Below are 22,043 nucleotides of genomic sequence, written 5' to 3' on the forward strand. Positions count from 1 at the left end.
ACTTACTCTCTGGTAAAAGGGTTCAAGTAGAGTTAGGGTTCAAATCTCAGTGTTTTTGTCGGCAGGAAAAATGTGAAAACTATGCCGAAGCAGGTATGCGGACCAGAATGATCTGCCGTTGCAACTCCTAAATACAAAAACAGCTGAATAAAAGAAATAATAAAAGAGTAAAAGAAATGTGGTGTGAACCTACCTTGTGCTGGTGAAAATAGGCAGTTGGCTACTGCACACGTATTAGAGGGGGCATGTGTTAGGGACAGACTTTTACCCTTGGGGGAAAATACACAAGCCAGCTATTGCTAAGAGCCAACTATCAGTTCGAATCTCAGTGTCTCCATGGGCAGTAAGGGCATTCTGTGTAAAAACTGTGCTGAAGCAGGTTTACTAATCAGAATGATCTGCTGTGGCGACTTCTAAAAACGAAACCAGCTAATACAGGAAAAAATAATAATAAATGTTGGTGTGAGTGTTAAGGCTAGATTACTTTTACATGCATTTTTCCTTGCTTTTATCAGACAGTAGTAAATCCTAGTTAGGAACAAAGCGTCTGCCACTCATTTTCAGTTTCAGTAAATTTTATGTAATCATACAAACAATGGCTGTAGTGTTTTTTTCTTTGTTCAAAAATAAACAAGGCGCCTGTACATGTAGTACATGCATCAAAATTTTATGCTCATAAAAAAATAACTAGGGAAAAAACAACCGCCTCGAGCATGGACACAAATGTTCTACACACAAATGTTCTGAAACTACTTTTAAATTACACCTATCTGTTTTAGACACAGTTTTTAAGAACAGTCACATGGGATTGGATGATGTAAATGGTATAAATGTCTATGTTGAAGCATTTTGTACTTACAAGTGTATTAACAAGTAGGACTTGATTTAGTTCCCAGGTGCAAATGAATTGTGGAACAAATTCCACAGCACATTATTCTGTCATTTATTTATTTTATTTATTTATTTGGATTTTAATGTCATGTTTTACACACTTTGGTTACATTCATGACAGGACAGGTAGTTACTCATTACACAAGGTTCATCACTTCATAAGGTTATATCCAACACAGTCATGGACAATTTTCTATCTCCAATTCACCTCACTTGCATGTTTTTGGACTGTGGGAGAAAACCGGCTTCTGGAGGAAACCCACGTAGACACGGGGAGTAACATGCAAACTCCACACAGGAAGGACCCTGACCGCCCCACCTTGGGATCAAACCCAGGACTTTCTTGCTGTGAGGTGACAGTGCTACCCACCGAGCCCCTGTGCCGCCCTTATTCTGTACTTTTGTGATAATTCTGAGAGATGAAGCTTTTTCAGACGGTCTCATGTGTGCATCCCTAAGTGCCCTAGTTGTTGATATAACCCAGATTCACTATTATCCCATATAACACATAATTGTTTCAGACCTGGAGTAAGCTCAAGGGGACAGGTTAAATTTAAACAGTAAACTAGTTTGAAATGGTTTGTTGAAACTGGATTTGGTTGAAACTGACTTCTGTGCTTTCTTGTTTTAGGGCTGATGGGCGCCGCTGGTCCCTGGCCTCACTGCCCTCTTCCGGATATGGCACCAACACACCCAGCTCCACGGTAATAACTTATTAATACCTTTGTATGCACACTCATTTATACAAGGGTTCTTCAAAAGGTTTCCACACTTTTTAAAGTCTATTTAATAAGAATTTCAAAAACAAATGACTTCACTTTTCTCCGTAGTCACCTTCTGATGCATTTTTCCCAGCGTCGTACCAACTTTTTAATGCCACACGCAAAAAATGTTTTTGGTTGAGCGTGTAGCCACTGATGCACTGCTGCTTTCACATCATCATCACATGAAAATCTTCTTCCCACTTAAGTGGAAATCAGATGGCTCTAAATCAGGACTATAAGCTCTCTCTCAGTCTCCCAGACACGACCAATTATACGACCAATCCCTCGTATAATCTGGATCATGTAATAATTTGGATGCAACTTTTTTTCCCCTTTTTCTCCCACTTTAGCGCATCTAGTTTCTGCCCGTCAATCATTCTCTCACTAATGCTGGTCCCTGCTCCTGATTGCGGAGGACGAGGCTGCTCCACGCCCCCTCCGACACGTGCACAGCAATCGAACATCTTATCACCTACACTTGACGAGTGCAGTGCAGTATAGCGCTGTGTACGGAGAGCCACACCCTCTATCGCACCCCTTTCCCATCTCCATGCAAGTGCCACCAACCAGCCAGCAGAGGTCATAATCACACTTGTCTGAGAGAGAGTCCCCATCCGGCTTAATCCCGCCCCTATCTGAACAACAGGCCAATCGTTGTTCATATGGCCGCTCAGCCTCAGCCGGCAAGCAGAGCCGAGATTCAATACAATGTATTCGAGATCTCAGCTCTGCATGTGTATTTACCCCTGCATGGATGCAACTTTTATGTTTTTTTTTTATTATCAGGTTCCACCAACAAACACTGGGTTGCAAGGCAGAAATACCCTGGATAGGTGCCACCCACCCCAGACATAGCCAATCATGTCTATGTAGATGCCCGGCTAGCCGATAGCACAGCTGAGATTTAAACCTGAATCTCAGCAGTGGTGGGGTAGCATGACAGGCTGCTGCACCATCCGTGCACCCAGTTTATTTCTTATAAAGTGTAATAATAAAATATGAATATGTACATTTTTGATCTCAGGAATAAGATCAAAGGTATTTAAAATAAGACTTGTGTAGTTTGAGGAGAAGAACTTAAAAGAGCCACAGAAAAAATCTTGAGAAGCAATTAGCATTAATTTACATATCCAGTTTTTAACACTGTTCAAAAACTTGTGAAACTGATTTTTATTTTTTCTGTTTATTTAATTGGAGATTTTTCTCTTTCTCACTTCTGCATGCTTGATCAGTATAAACGAGGTCGTACCCTGCATCTCGTCTCATCTTTTCTCCATCCTTACTTGAGTTATTCATGAAGAGAGTGTGAGAGAAATAGGCCAGTCACCTGAATTATACATTGCATGGCTCATGGCACAGAAACTTTTTAAATGTAACAAATGAGGAATCTGGAAGGACGGGGATTTGCAGATAATAATATCTGTAATTAATTACAAATCAGTATTATTTAACTGTAAGTCTCTCACAGCTATGCACGTAATTAAGGCCCTACCTGATTCACGACCGTAAAAATTGCGTCATGGACCATGAAATGAGCCTTTTCCCGTGTCTCACGTTTACTGGTTAATTTGCACCATGAGGTGGTCCTAGTGTAACCAAGTGTCTTTAGAGTTTGCTGAGTTTATAAAGTATAAAGAAATAAACTGTACATAGACAAACTATTGGGAGCATAATACTTGGCTTGTATTTTTGAGGTGCAGCACAGTCTACAAAGAGATGATCATGTGTTCCATTGATTATGGAATCCACAAAGGGACAAAATGGACTCAATACGTAAACACATACCTCAAACATTGTCAGCACACTACACCACAGAAAAGTATGTTACACTAGCAATCCTACAGCAATTCAGTTAGCAATCGGTTAGTCAAAATGTCCAAGATGTTGACGTTTAAAGCAGCTAAAAACACGACTGCTGTGCTGTTTATTGTAGCTTCCATTTATTCTATTATTCAATTTATGTTATTTAATGTAAAATGTGGCACTAAAAATCTATGAAATCTGTGATTTTTGAACAAGGTCCGTGAAATTAAACACATTTTCTCGTGAATTTAGTAAGGCCCTATTCATAATCATTTTTTTCTTTCAGATACTCCTGTTTTTAGTGGTCACCACAGCAGATCATTTTGGTCTGCATACTTACCAGATGCGCTTCCTGAATTAACCCTCCTTATTTTATCCGGGCTTGGGTCCGGCACTTAGAGCGCACTGACAAGTGCACCTCCCAATGACTTGGCTGCTTGACCACCCTCGCTTCAGACACACTTAATCACGTCTGCGTACACACCCCATCTCAGACGAGTCTGTCTGGTCTCCCAAAGTACGTTTTATCACAAAAACACACGTGAGTATTGACGGGGGGTTTAATGATACCATGTCCAAAAATGCATGTCAGCAAGAAACGAGCGATCAAAAGTTGTTTGTGCACTGATATGCAGCGAAAAAGAAAACAATCTGGGTGAGGGAGTGGATTTGGTTATGCAACCAGCAGGGTCCAGCAGGTCTGTTCTGCAGGCATTTACAACTCATCCCCCAGGTTTCCCATCACTCCGTATCTTGCGCTCTCATTGGCTGTAGCTCGACTCTGCACTCACTGGCAATCTCAACCTGATCGCAACAACTTTCACACTACAGGATTTTGAGTCACTGACAGGTCCAGATATTTAAAAAATCCAAATCTGCAACCTGTCAGTTAGATCCACTCCCCACAACTTTTGTTAAAGCCTGCTCTTCCTCTCTATCTGCCATTATTAATAATATTATTAATTCCTCTCTTTTGTCAGGCTCGGTTCCGTCCTCGCTCAAGGAGGCTGTTATCTCACCAAAACTCAAGAAGACTTGCTCCGATCCTTATGATCTAAGTAATTATCTACCTATCTCCAACTTACCTTTTCCTTGAAAAGGTTATATATGGCCAAGTTTATCAAGATTTATCAGATAATAATCTCTATGAACAATTCCAGTCTGGTTTCCGTCCACTTCATAGTACTGAGATGGCCCTTCTTAAAATAAACAATCATCTTTTGTTGGCCTTTGATACTGGGCTCCTTATTCTCCTTGACTTAACTGCAGCCTTCGACACAATTTTTAATCCCATCCTTCTTGATCACTTAGCACTTATTGGCCTCAGTGATATTGTTCATGCCTGGTTTTCCTCTTATATTTCAGATCGTGTACAGTTTGTACAGTTTTACCTCACAATCGTCTCCTGTTACTCATGGCGTTCCCCAAGGCTCTGTTCTGGGGCCTCTTTTATTTATTATCTACCTCCTTCCAATTGGTCATATCCTTAGAAAATACAATATTCAATTCCATTGTTATGCAGATGACACCCAGCTTTACCTGTCCACCTCACCTGATGATACTCTTCCTCCTACCTCTCTCTCTGACTGTTTGACTGAAGTACGAGCCTGGTTTTCACACAGTTTTCTCAAACTAATTGCTGACAAAACAGAAATTCTTCTCATTGGTACTAAATTGACTCTTTCAAAATCTAAAAAATTCTTAATGTTGTCTGAGAACACAGTTGTTACACCATCCACTCAGGTTAAAACTTTGGGCATCATTCTAGATAACATTCTCTCCTACAATGCCCATATTAATAGTATTACTAGGTCTGCTTATTTTCATTTGTGTAACATAGATCACTTGCGTCCTGTTCTCTCGCCTTTAAACACTGCTGTTCTTGCTCATGCTCTGGTCACATCCCGTATAGATTATTGCAACTTTCTCCTTTTTGGTTTACCCCACAAAATACTCCATAAACTTCAATTGGTACAGAACTCTGCTGCACGCATTATTACTAGAACATCATCTGTTGAACATATTACAACTACTTTGGCTTCCTGTCCAGGATTGTATACATTTCTAAATTCTGCTCTTAACATTTAAGGCTCTTCATAACTTAACACCTAAATATCTTCTCCATGTCTACACCCCATTCTTCTGCTTTTCTTCTCTCTACTCCATCCATCCGCTTATCTTCCATGGGGGCTAGAACCTTTGGTTACTCTGCTCTGCAAGTCTCATCTTAAAACCTACATTTTAAAGCATGCCTTTTCTTAATGTAGTGTTTTTGATGATGTTAATCTGTATTATAAGGCGTCCTTGAGTGTCTTGAAAGGCGCCCGTAAATAAAATGTATTGTAATTATTATTATTTAGCATTCTAGATATTTTGTCTAGGCGGGCTGTGAGCAGTCGAGTCCTTGAACAGTTCACACATAATGATCGAGAACCGATTTTCAAGCCCCGAGCGAAAGCCGATTTGCCTCAGGTCTGGAACATCTAGCGGCGAAATCAGGGCAAACATTGTGTAGTGTGAACTAGGCATTACTAATTACTAATTGAGACACGTGAGTATTATGTAGTGAGAGCTTTAGCTACATACTGTATACAGGTCACACACAGAGATGGTATTGGAATAAGACTTAGTGTTTCCCAAAGGAAAAGTGCTCACTTACGCTCTCCGTGACTCCAGAGTGATGGTTTGTGTGCTGATGACAGTCTACATTGAGCACAACAGCGGAGGTCATTGTTATAGTTTCCCCACACGGCCCCAGAGCAGCAAATGTCATTGATTAAATGTATTGTATCTGCTCTGAGCTTATGATGATGAATTAAAAATAAAGAACAGAGTGTGCTGTTGTAGGAAAATAATGAAGTTCTTATACACATACACGTGCTAGGAAAAAAGTTCATTATTTTTCAATAACAGCAGTTTGTTCCTGAAGTGTTTTATTTCACATTCACATTTCACATTTTTTTTTGTAGCCTCCTGGGCAAAAGAAAATGAACTGAACCCAAAATGCAGTAATTTTTGCTGGGTAAAAACACGCCAAAAGATATTTTGAAAGTTCTTTAACTGCCAAACTTGTATTACAAAAACAACTAAATAATGTAATGAATTAATCTTTGCATACATAAAGACTTTTTTTTTTGGCTGCTCCACTATTACGGGTTGCCACAGTGGATCTGGTCTGCATACCTGACCTGGTACATTTTTTTCTTGAGATGTCCTTCCTGCTCCTCTGTTACTGCAGAGTAGGGTTGGGCGATATTGCCGATTTTCATACCGTCATACCATCTTCATAAAATACCGCGGGGGGGGGGGGTTGGGGGTGCGGACGTCTCTCTGTTAGTAATGGGTCGTTCGCGAGCGATGGGTCGTTCACGGCTCTTTCAAATTAACCGAGTCGCATCTCTGGGAACCGTTATACCTGTATATATGTTTTATATATCCTTTTCATTTTTGCGCCGTTCTTATTGGCTGTAATACACCAATTCTGCTTCATATCAGTACGGGGAATTAATCAGTCATAATAAAAGCTGTTTATTGTCGGAATACAAATCCGAAATCTGAGTAGAGCACGACACACACACCCAGAGATAATATTATATTGTATAAACTTGCACAAGTGTGTTTTTTTGCAAGTTCGGGCTTGTCAGTGAATGTAACTGTATTTGGTACAAAGAGATGTTATATTGACATGCTAGCGCGTTGTGCCACCCCATCCCATGGTTTTGAATGGCAAGATACTAACTGTTAGCTTAGCAAGCAAAACCCGATGGAATTGCTGTCTAAGTAGCATGTTCGAATAACCTGCCTTATATCTAATAAGTCATTGACTTATTAGAATCCTCTCTTCTGAGGCAGCTGCTTATGTAGGCAGTAAGACAGCAAGGCAGCTCACTAGGTGTTTGAACACACCCTATGCAGAGCCTATGCCTCAAAAAGTGAGCACCCCCACAACCAATCAGTGAGCTCCAACCGCCTACAACTCCCGCCCCTCCCTTATTGTGGATGCGCGCAGGTCTTAAAGTCTCCGTTTTCAAGGTGGACCTTAAGCAGAAATTTGGCGCTTCACATTTTTAAAATACCGTCACCATTTTTAAATACCGTCAACATTTTTAAATACCGCGGTATACCGTAATACCGTCATACCGCCCAACCCTACTGCAGGGGTTTTTTAACTTTTCTTTAAGCGACCCACATTTTGTCCATGAATTTTTATGCGACTCAGGCAACACAAACAATGCATCCTACTCTCTCTGTTATGCTCTACAAGCTTGTCCCACTGTGGTTTACAAGATGTAACATAAAACCTCCACAAAGAGGCACTCGCGTACAGGTTTATGTGCTGGTAAATATTGCTCATTTAATTATTATTATTTTTCTCCACAACCCATTCTTTTTGGCTAGCCACCTACCTAAGGGTCACGACCCAGGGTTTGAAAAACCCTGTATCACAGGTCAATACAGTGGATCTGGTCTGCATACCTGACTTGGTTCAGTTTTTCTGTAGATGCCCCTTCTATATCTATCCGTGCTTGGGATTGGCACTGAGAGTGCACTTCCAGTGGCTATGCTGTTTCGGCCATTCCCCCTTCAGACAATTGCGGACGATAGCACTGTTGAGATTCGAACCCTTGATCCCCAGATCTTAGCATTAGTGGGCAGCTGTGCCACATTTACACCACATACATAAAGACTATTAATGTAATTTTCTCTGTTGTCAGCCTCTGCAGCAGTTCAGTGCAGTAATGCACAATGACAGATAGATAGTGGCACACATCACAGAAGTGCATTTTTTTCAATTCTTGATGGAAACACAGAACAAAACAAAATGTTAATGTAGTGTAGTGATCAGAACTAACACACTCACAAGCTTTTGTTATTTATAAATAGGAAGGCTTTTACTGGATGTATAATGCTCTGACACTGAGTGTGTACTGCCTACACACCGTAATTACCCGCCCATGAAGCTACTGAGCTACATGAAGCACCACTAAAGGGTCAGCACAGATGTACTGCTTTACTAAATCAGCTATGGCAGCTTAGGCCAAGGCGATGGACGATCAAAATGTCATTTGATTAGTCATTTTTATGTGGGAAGATGTGTTTTTAAACCACACAGTGTGCAACTGTTTTAATTTAGAGAGATAAAAGGCAACATAATACACCAAGACCATATTATAGACAGGTTATTACAGGTTACACAAGATTCATCAGTTGAAGTTTAATGTCAAACAGACATGGACAATTAGTCACAATTAATAAGATTAAAGTAAGCTGGTCTAGTGGGCCACGCAAATCCCCAGGATAAAAGTTTTTGGGAAGCTATTATCTGAATGATCTGAATATAAAGTGTTTTGGGATGAAATAAGTCATCACAGTGCAGAAATATATTTATTATATATTTATATATTATATATTTATATTAATGTATTTGTTGTTGAATTAATGCTGAGCCAGCCTTTTAACTGTGTGCTAACATCTCATTTGTTGAATTACAGTTATTCTAATATATTTAAAAACATTTTGTCATTATTAATATCATTCACCAATGTTAATGAATTTTTTTGTCACTGAAAATTTCACTTGGGTTTTGCTGGCCATCAGAAGACGTCTGCATGTGCTCTAATTAAACAAACGGTTTAATTTCATCCTTGAAATAATGTGTGAGGGTGTATATTAAATCTGCAGAACTATTCTTAACCAGAGGTTCCTGATCCAGTCCTCAGAGACTCGCTGTCAGTCCCCAGTGCTGTTCTGTTCCAGGCTGGAGCTTAAAAGTGTGTTAAAAGTGGGAACATGCTGAATAAATTAGATTTGGCTTTTGTTCTAATCTGTTCCTCTCTTCTGTTCTGTCCCCAGTCGTCGAGCTCGTCTCAGGAGCGTCTGCACCAGCTGCCCTTCCAGCCCACCATGGATGAGCTGCACTTCCTTTCCAAACATTTTGGTAGCACAGAAAGCATGACGGACGACGATGGCCGCCGGTCGCCCCACATACGGCCTCGCTCACGGAGCCTCAGGTTCACATACACACACTTACACACACACACATACAAACACTTTCCCAATACTAAATCATAAGTCAAGCATGTAAGATAGAACTGGAGCCGCACAGGTGGTGCAGCAGTCCAAAATGGTAGAGCATCATCACTGAATATGGCTCAGTCTCAGCGGTGTGACTGGCCTGCCTGTGCTTAACAGACACAATCGGCCGTCCCTGAGGGACTGTATGTGATAACTAGGGCCCTACTAAATTCACAGGAAAATATTTGCTTATATTCACAGGCCTCGTTTTTTCAAAAATCACAGATTTCACGGCAGTCATTAAATAACACTCATGAATTGAATGACAGAATAAATGGAAGCTACAATACACAGCACAGCCTACCTTAGGGGTTGAATGTAAACCTTGAACATCCAGCGATGGTCTGAACTGCGAAAATTCTCATCCGTGTTTTGACACACCCCCTCTGCGTCCACAGAATTTGGTTGGGAGTATTCCAAAACTTGGATGTTTTGACGAACCAATTGCTAACTGAATTGCCGCAGGATTGCTAGGACCACCTCGTAGTGCAGATTAAGCAGTAACTGTAAGGCACTTAAATGCTACGCATCTGAAAAATGTTAATTTGCTAAACACAAGCCTAAATTTTTTTATTTTACAGCAAATTGCTTATTACACAGGAAGCTGCTTGTTTCATGGTCTGTGACGCGATTTCCACAGTCGAGAATTAGGTAGGGTCTAAGTGATAGGACTCTGCCGCTGGCTGGGGTAGAGATGTGGCCTGAGGCATGACATGTTGGAGAAAATGGTGTGCTAGCTACATTCTGTAGTTGAGTCAGTACTCCTCTCAAATCTCACCGCATTATTAACCTAAAAAAACTTACTTTGGGTGGCGTTCTGGTAAATTATGCTAGCCCACTACCACTGGGATCAAGGATTTGAATCTCCAGCATTGTTATCGATCAGTCAGGCCTCTACAGACAGACATTATTGGCTATGTCTGTAGGAGGTCACCCTTGCCAACCCCTATGCAATGTCTTGTTTTATCACCACTTTATCTTGGTCAGGGTTTCGGTGGGTTTGCAATGCAGTAACACACATGGGACAGGACGAGAATCCATCACAGGGCCTCGGCCACCCCCTCAGACATAGCCAAACATGTCTATATGTGTACAGCTGATAGGCGGATAGCACAGCTGGAGAAACGATTCCTGAATCCCAGCGGTAGTGGGCTAGCTTAATTTACCGCTGTGCCACCCGAGCGCCCATATTAATCAGTAATCATCCAAAAAAGCTCTGGATTAGCCGCTCAGGTGGCGCAGCGGTAAAGTACACTGGCTCACCAGAGTTGGGGTTCCGGATACATCGTATCGAATCTCAGCTCTGCCTTTCTGACTGGGCTGGGCGGCAGTATGAACAACGTTCGGCTGTTGTTCAGGGTTAGGGGTAGCAGTCGGCGCATAGGTCCTCATAACTGGTGCAACTGCAGCCCCTGCTGGCTGACTGGTGGCGCCTGCACAGGGCTGAGGAATAACATCGAGGGGGGTGTGACCCTTCGTGCGCAGTGCCCGTCAGTGTACTCGGCTCGTGCAGGTGAAAAATGCAGGCTGTACTGACTGCGTGCCGGAGGGGGCGCAAGTCAGTTGAGTGGCGTCCTCAGTCAGCGGCGAAAAGGGTTGAATCAGTACAGAGGGCGCATTCAGGGTAATTGGACACGACTAGATTAGGGGAGAAAAATGGGGGGGGGGGATTGATTGGAAAAATAGATGGATTGATTTGTCACTTTTATTTAATGAGCAGAGTCATTAAACTCAAACATTTTACCTGCCTAATATGTTATTCATCAAGTTTCTGAAATGCAATGTCAAGTCATTGCATATTGACCAGTGCTTTTTCTGCACACACACACACACACAAACACACACACACACACACACACTTTTTTACTGAATGTAATGCCATGATTATTAAACTCATATGAATCCTTACAGACTCCTGCTGGCTTTAGTCTTGAGTTTGTGGTTTTCTGGTTTCCTGAAAGCTCTTACTGGCAGTGGTCATCAGGAGTTCTAATGAGTTATTGTGTATAACACACTTTACTCTGACAGTCCTGATTGCTCTATTAGCATTTCATCTTCATTCAACTGAACATAGCGGGATGCAGCCCTTTAGCTCAGATGGGTTTTAGTACTTAGCATTCATTCTTTCATTAGCACTGTCTGTGTTTGCCCTCAGCCCCGGCCGTTCCCCCTCCTGCTACGACAATGAAATCGTCATGATGAACCATGTGTACAAGGAGCGCTTCCCAAAGGTCAGAGAGATACAAACACACAGACAAACATACACACATACATATACACACATATGTAAACATACATACACACACTGATCAGCCATAACATTAAAACCACCTCCTTGTTTCTACACTCACTGTCCATTTTATCAGCTCCACTTACCATATAGAAGCACTTTGAAGTTCTACAATTACTGACTGTAGTCCATCTGTATCTCTACATACTTTTTTAGCCTGCTTTCACTCTGTTCTTCAATGGTCAGGACCCCCACAGGACCACTACAGAGCATGTATTATTTAGGTGGTGGATCATTCTCAGCACTGCAGTGATACTGACATGGTGAGGGTGTGTTAGTGTGTGTTGTGCTGGTATAAGTGGATCAGACACAGCAGCGCTGCTGGAGTTTTTAAATACCATGTCCACTCACTGTCCACTCTGTTAGACACTCCTACCTATAGTGGGGGAAATAAGTATTTGATTCCCTGCTGATTTTGTAAGTTTACCCCCTTACAAAGACTTGAACAGTCTATAATTTTTATGGAAGGTTTATTTTAACAGAGAGAGACAGAATATCAACAAAAAATCCAGAAAAAAAACATTAAATAAAAGTTATAAATTAATTTGTATTTAATTAAGGGAAATAAGTATTTGATCCCCTACCAACCAGCAAGAATTCTGACCGGTTATGTGCCCATGAGGCACACAAATTAGTCCTGTCCCTGTATAAAAGACTCCTGTCACAGAATCAGTATCTTCCGTTCAAATCTCTCGACCACCATGGGCAAGACCAAAGAGCTATCAAAGGACGTCAGGGACAAGATTGTAGACCTGCACAAGGCTGGAATGGGCTACAAGACCATCAGCAAGAAGCTTGGTGAGAAAGAGACCACTGTTGGTGCGATAATTCGAAAATGGAAGAAATACAAGATCACAGTCAATCGCCCTCACTCTGGAGCTCCATGCAAGATCTCACCTGGTGGGGTAAGAATGATTCTGAGAAAGGTGAGGTCAGTCCAGAATTACACGGGAGGAGCTTGTCAATGATCTCAAGGGAGACCATCAGCTTCTTGCTGATGGTCTTGTAGCCCATTCCAGCCTTGTGCAGGTCTACAATCTTGTCCCTGACATCCTTTGATAGCTCTTTGGTCTTGCCCATGGTGGTCGAGAGATTTGAACGGAAGAAACTGATTCTGTGACAGGAGTCTTTTATACAGGGACAGGACTAATTTGTGTGCCTCATGGGCACATAACCGGTCTGTGGGGGTCAGAATTCTTGCTGGTTGGTAGGGGATCAAATTAGGGATGCATCAATACCATTTTTTCCCAACCGAGTACGATTACAAGTACATGTATTTTAGTACTCGCCGATACCGATACCTATTTAGAATGATGCAATCTGGAGCATTATGGAATAGTGTAGTTTTTAGTGTAAAATAGTGCAGTGGAACAGTTGCTTGGGTTGCCATCACTAATTGTAAAAAAAAAAAAAAAAAAAAACACCGCACAGCCATCATTGAGAAAGCTTCTGACAAGCTAACGTAAACGTTCATTAATAAACGCACGTAATTAACGTTGTGCACATCATACATGCGATGCGATTCTGCTGATTGAAATATTTACTTTAAAAGGATAATACAGTCCGATCCCATCTGAGCCGATTCTATCAGCACATACATTCGTGGTTCACCTCGGTAAATCGTAAACGACTCTGAGTCGGCTCCCGCTCTGTGGTAATAACCAGTATAATTAAGCCTGAGCTTTATAATGTAAGCGAGTCACACAAAATGTTCTGTAGTAGTTGGTGTTTATTTACAACCGCAACATTCATTATAACAGTAAACACGGAGAGATGACTGAGAAAATAAGCTTAAAATGAGTCGACTCCTGAATCACTTGTATACACTGTGAACAGAGTATTGAACACAAACACGTCCTATAACAGCGGTCGCTGCTTTTGTAACCGGTTATCTTCGCTGTTAGCTCTATTTTAAAGGTTTTTTTTTCTTTCAAACGGAACTAAATAACATTAAACGTGCGTGTGAGCGTGGTCAGTGAGAATAATTCAATCTGTCTCCCGTGGGGGGGGGGGGGGGGGGGGGGGGGGGGGGGGTTGAAAATCCCTGCGTTAACGCAGCAACGTGCACTAGGTACACGGTATCGGATGTTTAGTATCGGAGCCTCGTTTGCGAGTGCGAGTACGAGTTAATGAGCGCGGTATCGGGCTAATACCCGATACTAGTATCTAGTACTCATGCATCTCTAGATCAAATACTTATTTCCCTTAATTAAATACAAATTAATTTATAACTTTTATTTAATGTTTTTTTTCTGGATTTTTTGTTGATATTCTGTCTCTCTCTGTTAAAATAAACCTTCCATAAAAATTATAGACTGTTCAAGTCTTTGTAAGGGGGTAAACTTACAAAATCAGCAGGGGATCAAATACTTATTTCCCCCACTGTAGTTGGACCACCTTGTAGATATAAAGTCAGAGACGATCGCTCATCTGTTGCAGCTGTTTGAGTTGGTCATCTTCTAGACCTTCATCAGTGGTCACAAGACGCTGCCTACGGGGCGCCGTTGGCTGGATTTTTTTTGGTTGGTGGACTATTCTCAGTCCAGCAGTGACAGTGAGGTGTTTAAAAACTCCAGCAGCACTGCTGTGTCTGATCCACTCATACCAGCACAACACACACTAACACACCACCACCATGTCAGTGTCACTGAAGTGCTGAGAATGACCCACCACCCAAATAATACCTGCTCTGTGGTGGTCCTGTGGGGGTCCTGACCATCGAAGAACAGCATGAAAGGGGGCTAACAAAGCATGCAGAGAAACAGATGGACTACAGTCAGTAACTGTAGAACCACAAAGTGCTTCTATATGGTAAGTGAAGCCGGTAAAATGGACAATGTGTGTAGAGACAAGGAGGTGGTTTTAATGTTATGGCTGATCATTCATTCTAACCGAATGATTAATGTTAATGTTCATACTAAATTGGTATGTATAAAACAAACCCAAAATTACTTTTTAAAAAATAGTAGTTTTAGGCTTTCATTAAAAAAATTATTTAACATCATCTCCAGCCTCTTATTTATTATTGCCATTCCTATAGCAACGTTACATGTGTTCTTGTTTTTATGTCTGTTCTTACTCCCCGTCACCCCCTTGTTTTTGATGAATCCCTTGTTCATTGTCAAAACATGTTCCTGATTGTCCTTATTCCTGTTTTTTGTTTCCACTCCTGATTCCTGTTCTTGATTACTGTCCCTGTTATGTGTTCCTGGTGTTCCTGGTCCTTGTTCCTATTATCTGTTCCTCAGTCCTCAAGTGCCAAAATACTGTAGAGTTTAGTACAAATAGCAGAATAATGGTCTGAGACAAAACACCTCAGTTACTCAGCTTATTAGCAAGACATTAATATGGATTGATTTTGATCTGGTAGAAAAGAGATCACTTGCATACCCTTTGACTAATCTATTGCACTCCAGTTCAGCTTTTTGTCACCACCTGTTTGAAACTTGTTTTTCATCCATACTGTGAAGATGTCATGAATGAATGTCTTTATTTGTCATATATACGTATACAGGTGTACAGTAGAACGAAATTCTTTCTTTGCATATCCCGGCTTGCTTTGGAAGCTGGGGTCAGAGCACAGGGTCAGCCATTGTATGGCGCCAACAGTGGCTGCATGGTAGAGCTGGGATTCAAACTCTCCACCTTTAAATTGATAGCCCAAAGCTCTACCCATTAGGCAAACACTGTCCCATACCGTACTACTCAGATTTAACACAGGAAGGTGGATGATGCATGGGTGGTTGGGGGCTTTTTAGTCCAAATTTTTATCAACAGCTCTATTTGTTCACATTTCTCGAATTGTCTGTGCAACAGGCCACGGCTCAGATGGAAGAGCGTTTGGCTGACTTCATCAAGTCCTATTCTCCAGAGAACGTAATGCCTTTGGCTGATGGTGTCCTGAGCTTTATTCACCACCAGATCGCTGAGCTGGCTCGAGACTGCCTTAATAAATCTTATGAGGGCCTCATCACCACTGTTTACTTCTATGAACTGCAAGAGAACCTGGAGAAACTACTGCATGATGTAAGTGTGTGTTCATGTGCATGTTTTCTAAAGGCATTCTCAAGGCAGATCAGGATTACTTGGATCTTTTGCCAGTATATAATTAAATTCTAATAGTAAAATGTATTTGGATTTTTTTAATGAGTGTTACACATCTATTTCTATTAAAATTTAATTCTTCTTTATTAGGCGTACGAGCGTTCAGAGAGTTCAGAGCTGACTTTTGTTATTGAGCTGGTAAAGAAACTCTTCTTCATCATCTCTAGACCTGCCAGACTTTTGGAGTGTTTGGTAAGTATGCTTCCTTACTTGCATCAACACTTGCCTATGTTAGATTCCAGGACTATATAATGATCAGCCATAACATTAAAACCACTTCATTGTTTCTACACTCACTGTCCATTTTATCAGCTCCACTTACCATATAGAAGCACTTTGAAGTTCTACAATTACTGACTGTAGTCCATCTGTTTCTCTACATACTATTTTAACCTGCTTTCACTCTGTTCTTCAATGATCAAGACCCCCACAGGACCACTACAGAGCAGGTATTATTTAGGTGGTGGATCATTCTCAGCACTGCAGTGACACTGACATGGTGGTGGTGTGTTAGTGTGTGTTGTGCTGGTATTAGTGGATCAGACACAGCAGCACTTCTGGAGTTTTTAAATACCGTGTCCACTCACTTTCCACTCTATTAGACACTCCTACCTACAGGACGCCCATGGGGCGCTGTTGGCTGGATATATTTTTGGTTGGTGGACTATTCTCAGTCCAGCAGTGACAGTGAGGTGTTTAAAAACTTCATCAGCGCTGCTGTGTCTGATCCACTCATACCAGCACAACACACACTAACACACCACCACCATGTCAGTGTCACTGCAGTGCTGAGAATGATCCACCACCCAAATAATACCTGCTCTGTGGTGGTCCTGGGAGAGTCCTGACCATTGAAGAACAGCATGAAAGGGGGCTAACAAAGCATGCAGAGAAACAGATGGACTACAGTCAGTAATTGTAGAACTACAAAGTGCTTCTATATGGTAAGTGGAGCTGATAAAATGGATAGTAAGTGTAGAAACAAGGAGGTGGTTTTAATGTTGTGGCTGATTAGTGTATAAGATGTATTTCTGATGCTGCAATAAATTACATCACATTAGTTCTTTCTGGAAATATTCTGAGTAAGTCATTAGTAGTGTGTATAGGGGATATAATTCTTTTGAAAATTTCCCAATGTTGACAAAGCCGTCTCAGCTCAGAAGTCTAGAAGATTGTAATCCTTCTGCTTTTTGGACTAAACAGCCTAGCTTTTGGGAGGTGCACTTGTCAATCTCACTGCTGGTCCCAAGCTCGGATAAAACAAGAAGTCTTGTGTTTTGTTTATAATTAATAATTTTTTAATTCATTTTTTTTTTTTTTTTTTTAAGTAACTTAAAAATGAAGATGTATATTGAAAATCAGCTGTGCTGAACAGTTGGCATCTGCATGGACATGATTGGCTTATGTCAGACGGGAAATGGATGGCCAAAAATAAAATAGCCATCTCAGTGTTGGTCTCAAGCTAGGAGAGTTGCGGTTGGATAGAAAAAGGAAGGTTGCATCAGGAAGGAAATTCAATGTAAAAATTGTGCTGTGTCTAGTAAGTCAACAAGATCTGCTATGGCGACCCCTATTTACAGGGGCAGCAAAATAAGAACATAGTTCCTAATAGTTATAAAATATTATTGTATTATTACATACAATACATTTTTATTATTAAATAATATTAAAGCAAATAATAGTTGTAATATGAAGCACACTTTATAGGCAAAGACCACGATGCATCGCTGCTAGTTAATGTTTAAAAATGTACTACTCTTATGCATGTAAAACAGCCAGACTTGGCAACACAGCTGCAGATGATTTACACTTGGTTTTGAGAAAGAAATGTGACACCAGACCAACTACCACTAAATCTTAATAAATCTTAGTAAATCAAAAAGAATATTGATGAGGTTCACTTTTGAACTTTTGCTTGGCCATTTGCACATAAATAGGAAAGAGATGTCTAATATGAGTCTTGACATGTATGCATTGTGTACACTACATGTTTAGGCACATGTGCCAGATTTATACATAACACACCGGGCTTCTACATTTAAGAACAGCTAAGAGCGCCCAGGTGGCGCAGCGGGATATTCCACTAGCACACCAGCACAAGATTCTGAACTCCTCGGTTCGAAACTCGCCGTCGCAACCGGTCAGCTGGGTGCCATCTGGCGGGCATAATTGGCAGTGCCTGCAGCAGATACTAATTGGCCACCATATCTGCAGGGTGGGGGCCGGACTATGTGTGGGTGGGTCTTCATACGCTGTGTAAGGACCCTGATTGGCGGAAGAGACGTCTGTGCAGAATGTACATGATTACATCTCTCTACTAGATAGTAACAATAAAGAAATAATATGCATTATTTATTATTTATTCTATCCAACCGCAACCCTCCTAGCCTGAGACCAACACTGAGATGGCTATTTTTTTTTTTGGCAATCCATTCACCTCTGACATAATCCAATCATGTCAATGCAGATGCCAATCGCTCAGCACAGCTGAGGTTCAAACCCTGGCTTAAAACCAAAATGGCTTGATTTTAAACATACATCTTCATTTTTAAATTACTTAAAAATAATTTAAAATAAATAAATTAAAAATTATCAATTAAAAACAAAACACGAGACTTCTTATTTTATCCAGGCTTGGGACCAGCAGTGAGAGTGCTCAGACAAGTCAAAGCAAATCAAGGCTTATTTGTCACATACATAGTCATACACAGTACAACTGGCAGTGAAATTCTTTTGTGACTGCTCAGCCACAGTAATTACAAAAACTACAAAATAGTCAAAATATATATTATACAAAAGATATAGAAATGTTTTTAAATGTGAAGTGTAGAAAAATTAGAAAATTAACAATATAATTTAAAAAGAGCAATTTAAAGTGAACATGTAAAAGTGACAAGTAGTGCAGAAACTGTGCAACATAATGCTATACAGATGTGATTACTATACACAAATACAAATCCATACATATATATATATATATATATATATATATATATATATATATATATATATAGTACAGGCCAAAAGTTTGGACACACCTTCTCATTCCTGTGGTTTCTCTTAATTTTTTTTAAATTTTCTACATTGTAGATTAATACTAAAGACATCCAAACTATGAAGGAACACATATGGAATTATGTAGTAAACAAAAAAGTGTTAAACAAACCAGAATATGTTTTATATTTTAGATTCTTCAAAGTAGCCATCTTTTGCTTTAATGACAGATTTGCACACTCTTTGAAATTTTCTCAACCAGCTTTATTAGGTTTCCACCTGGAATGGTTTTCAATGAATGTTTGTGCCTTGTCTAGAGTGAATTTTTGGAATTTGTTGCTTTTTTAATGTGTTTGAGACCATCAGTTGGGTTGTGCAGAGGTAGAGTTGGTAAAATATAAAACATATTCTGGTTTGTTTAACACTTTTTGGTTCACTACATAATTCTTCATAGTTTGGATGTCTTCAGTATTAATCTACAATGTAGAAAATAAAAATAATCAAGAAAAAACATTGAAGAGAAGGTGTGTCCAAACTTTTGGCTGGTGTGTCCAAACTTTTGGCCTGTACTGTATATATATATATATATATATATATATATATATATATATATATATATAGGGGTTGGACAAAATAACTGAAACACCTGTCATTTTAGTGTGGGAGGTTTCATGGCTAAATTGGACCAGTCTGGTGGCCAATCTTCATTAATTGCACATTGCACCAGTAAGAGCAGAGTGTGAAGGTTCAATTAGCAGGGTAAGAGCACAGTTTTGCTCAAAATATTGCAATGCACAAAACATTATGGGTGACATACCAGAGTTCAAAAGAGGACAAATTGTTGGTGCACGTCTTGCTGGCGCATCTGTGACCAAGACAGCAAGTCTTTGTGATGTATCAAGAGCCACGGTATCCAGGGTAATGTCAGCATACCACCAAGAAGGACAAACCACATCCAACAGGATTAACTGTGGACGCAAGAGGAAGCTGTCTGAAAGGGATGTTTGGGTGCTAACCCAGATTGTATCCAAAAAACATAAAACCACGGCTGCCCAAATTACGGCAGAATTAAATGAATCAACTCTCCTGTTTCCACCAGAACTGTCCGTCGGGAGCTCCACAGGGTCAATATACACGGCCGGGCTGCTATAGCCAAACCTTTGGTCACTCGTGCCAATGCCAAACGTCGGTTTCAATGGTGCAAGGAGCGCAAATCTTGGGCTGTGGACAATGTGAAACATGTATTGTTCTCTGATGAGTCCACCTTTACTGTTTTCCCCACATCCGGGAGAGTTACGGTGTGGAGAAGCCCCAAAGAAGCGTACAACCCAGACTGTTGCATGCCCAGAGTGAAGCATGGGGGTGGATCAGTGATGGTTTGGGCTGCCATATCATGGCATTCCCTTGGCCCAATACTTGTGCTAGATGGGCGCGTCACTGCCAAGGACTACCGAACCATTCTGGAGGACCATGTGCATCCAATGGCGGTGCCGTGTATCAGGATGACAATGCACCAATACACACAGCAAGACTGGTGAAAGATTGGTTTGATGAACATGAAAGTGAAGTTGAACATCTCCCATGGCCTGTACAGTCACCAGATCTAAATATTATTGAGCCACTTTGGGGTGTTTTGGAGAAGCGAGTCAGGAAACGTTTTCCTCCACCAGCATCACGTAGTGACCTGGCCACTATCCTGCAAGAAGAATGGCTTAAAATCCCTCTGACCACTGTGCAGGACTTGTATATGTCATTTCCAAGACGAATTGACGCTGTATTGGCCGCAAAAGGAGGCCCTACACCATACTAATAAATGATTGTGGTCTAAAACCAGGTGTTTCAGTTATTTTGTCCAACCCCTGTATATATATGAGCAAAACTGTGCTCTTACCCTGCTAATTGAACCTTCACACTCTGCTCTTACTGGTGCAATGTGCAATTAATGAAGATTGGCCACCATACTGGTCTAATTTAGCCATGAAACCTACCACACTAAAATGACAGGTGTTTCAGTTATTTTGTCCAACCCCTGTATATATTAGGGCTGTCGAAGTTAACGCGATAATAACGCATTAACGCGATCTCAATTTAACGCGATTAAGAAAAATAGTGCCGTTAACGCACATTCTATACAGGAAAAATGTACCTATACAGGCAGTGAGTGCCATGTAGAATTACATCACGAAGACCCGCATTGTTATGTTTTGTACTTAACCACGAAATACAAATGACACTAGTTATGTGGAGAACGTGTTGTCTTTATTGCTTAATCCACAACTTGGAGCATCACACTTAAACCTAACACGCCGTTACCCGCTGGTCACCTGATACACATATCAGCTCAGTGACGTACAACACAGTGGTAACGTGATACGCAGATCACGTAAATGATATATATCACTCGCATGATAATAATAAGCTTTTTTCTCTCTTAATTCTCCCTGACAGGTGAAAAACCAAAATATTGCAACCTTAACATTATGAGGAAGAATTTCAAAGATATTCCTTTGCAATACTTTATCATTTCAAGAATATGATACAGACTGACCAACACTATTAAGCCAAATCAGCATTGAAAATTGACTTTACTTTTAATAGCCTTCTACAATGCTGGTGCTTCTTAAAACTGAATATTTTCTTTGAAACAGAAGTGTTATTTAAATGCTATTAAATTGTTTTCCAACAAAATCCGCCCATTTTGGCGGATAACCGCCCAATCTGGCAACACTGGAACGCGTTATTATTATCAGCCCTAATAAAAACGTATTCTGATATCCAGTTAGCAGCGTAGGGTTTATATAGCAGCAGGTAGAATGAGGTGAGAATAAGGTGCAAAAACAATGCAATATTGTGCAAAGATGCAAGTAATATAGTCACTAGTATGAGTTGTCAGAACCCAGGGAACAAGACTGTGTTGATTGTGAATGAGTTATTGTGTATGTTAGTGTATGTACACCGATCAGCCATGACAATAAAACCACCTCCTTTAAAAAAAAAAAAAAAAGCGATTAATCGCGATTAACTATATGAAATTCTGAGATTAATCGCGATTAAAAAATTTAATCGTTTGACAGCCCTAATATATATATATATATGTATATATAAAAACGGTATACATGCAT

The 22,043-nt window shown here is 40.5% G+C and overlaps 1 protein-coding gene across 1 annotated transcript in view; it reads left to right on the top strand.

Annotated features, from left to right (window-relative positions):
- mast1a (microtubule associated serine/threonine kinase 1a) overlaps window positions 1–22,043 on the top strand; it is a 125,537-nt gene that overhangs the window by 63,456 nt on the left and 40,038 nt on the right. Inside the window, exons 5-9 of the mRNA XM_063010894.1 lie at window positions 1,523–1,595; window positions 9,312–9,469; window positions 11,689–11,764; window positions 15,640–15,849; window positions 16,018–16,119. Of these exons, the coding sequence (XP_062866964.1) occupies window positions 1,523–1,595; window positions 9,312–9,469; window positions 11,689–11,764; window positions 15,640–15,849; window positions 16,018–16,119 (619 nt within the window). The remainder of the gene's footprint in view (window positions 1–1,522; window positions 1,596–9,311; window positions 9,470–11,688; window positions 11,765–15,639; window positions 15,850–16,017; window positions 16,120–22,043) is intronic.

Source organism: Trichomycterus rosablanca, chromosome 15 (assembly GCF_030014385.1).
Source record: "Trichomycterus rosablanca isolate fTriRos1 chromosome 15, fTriRos1.hap1, whole genome shotgun sequence".
In the NCBI taxonomy this organism is placed as follows: domain Eukaryota; kingdom Metazoa; phylum Chordata; class Actinopteri; order Siluriformes; family Trichomycteridae; genus Trichomycterus; species Trichomycterus rosablanca.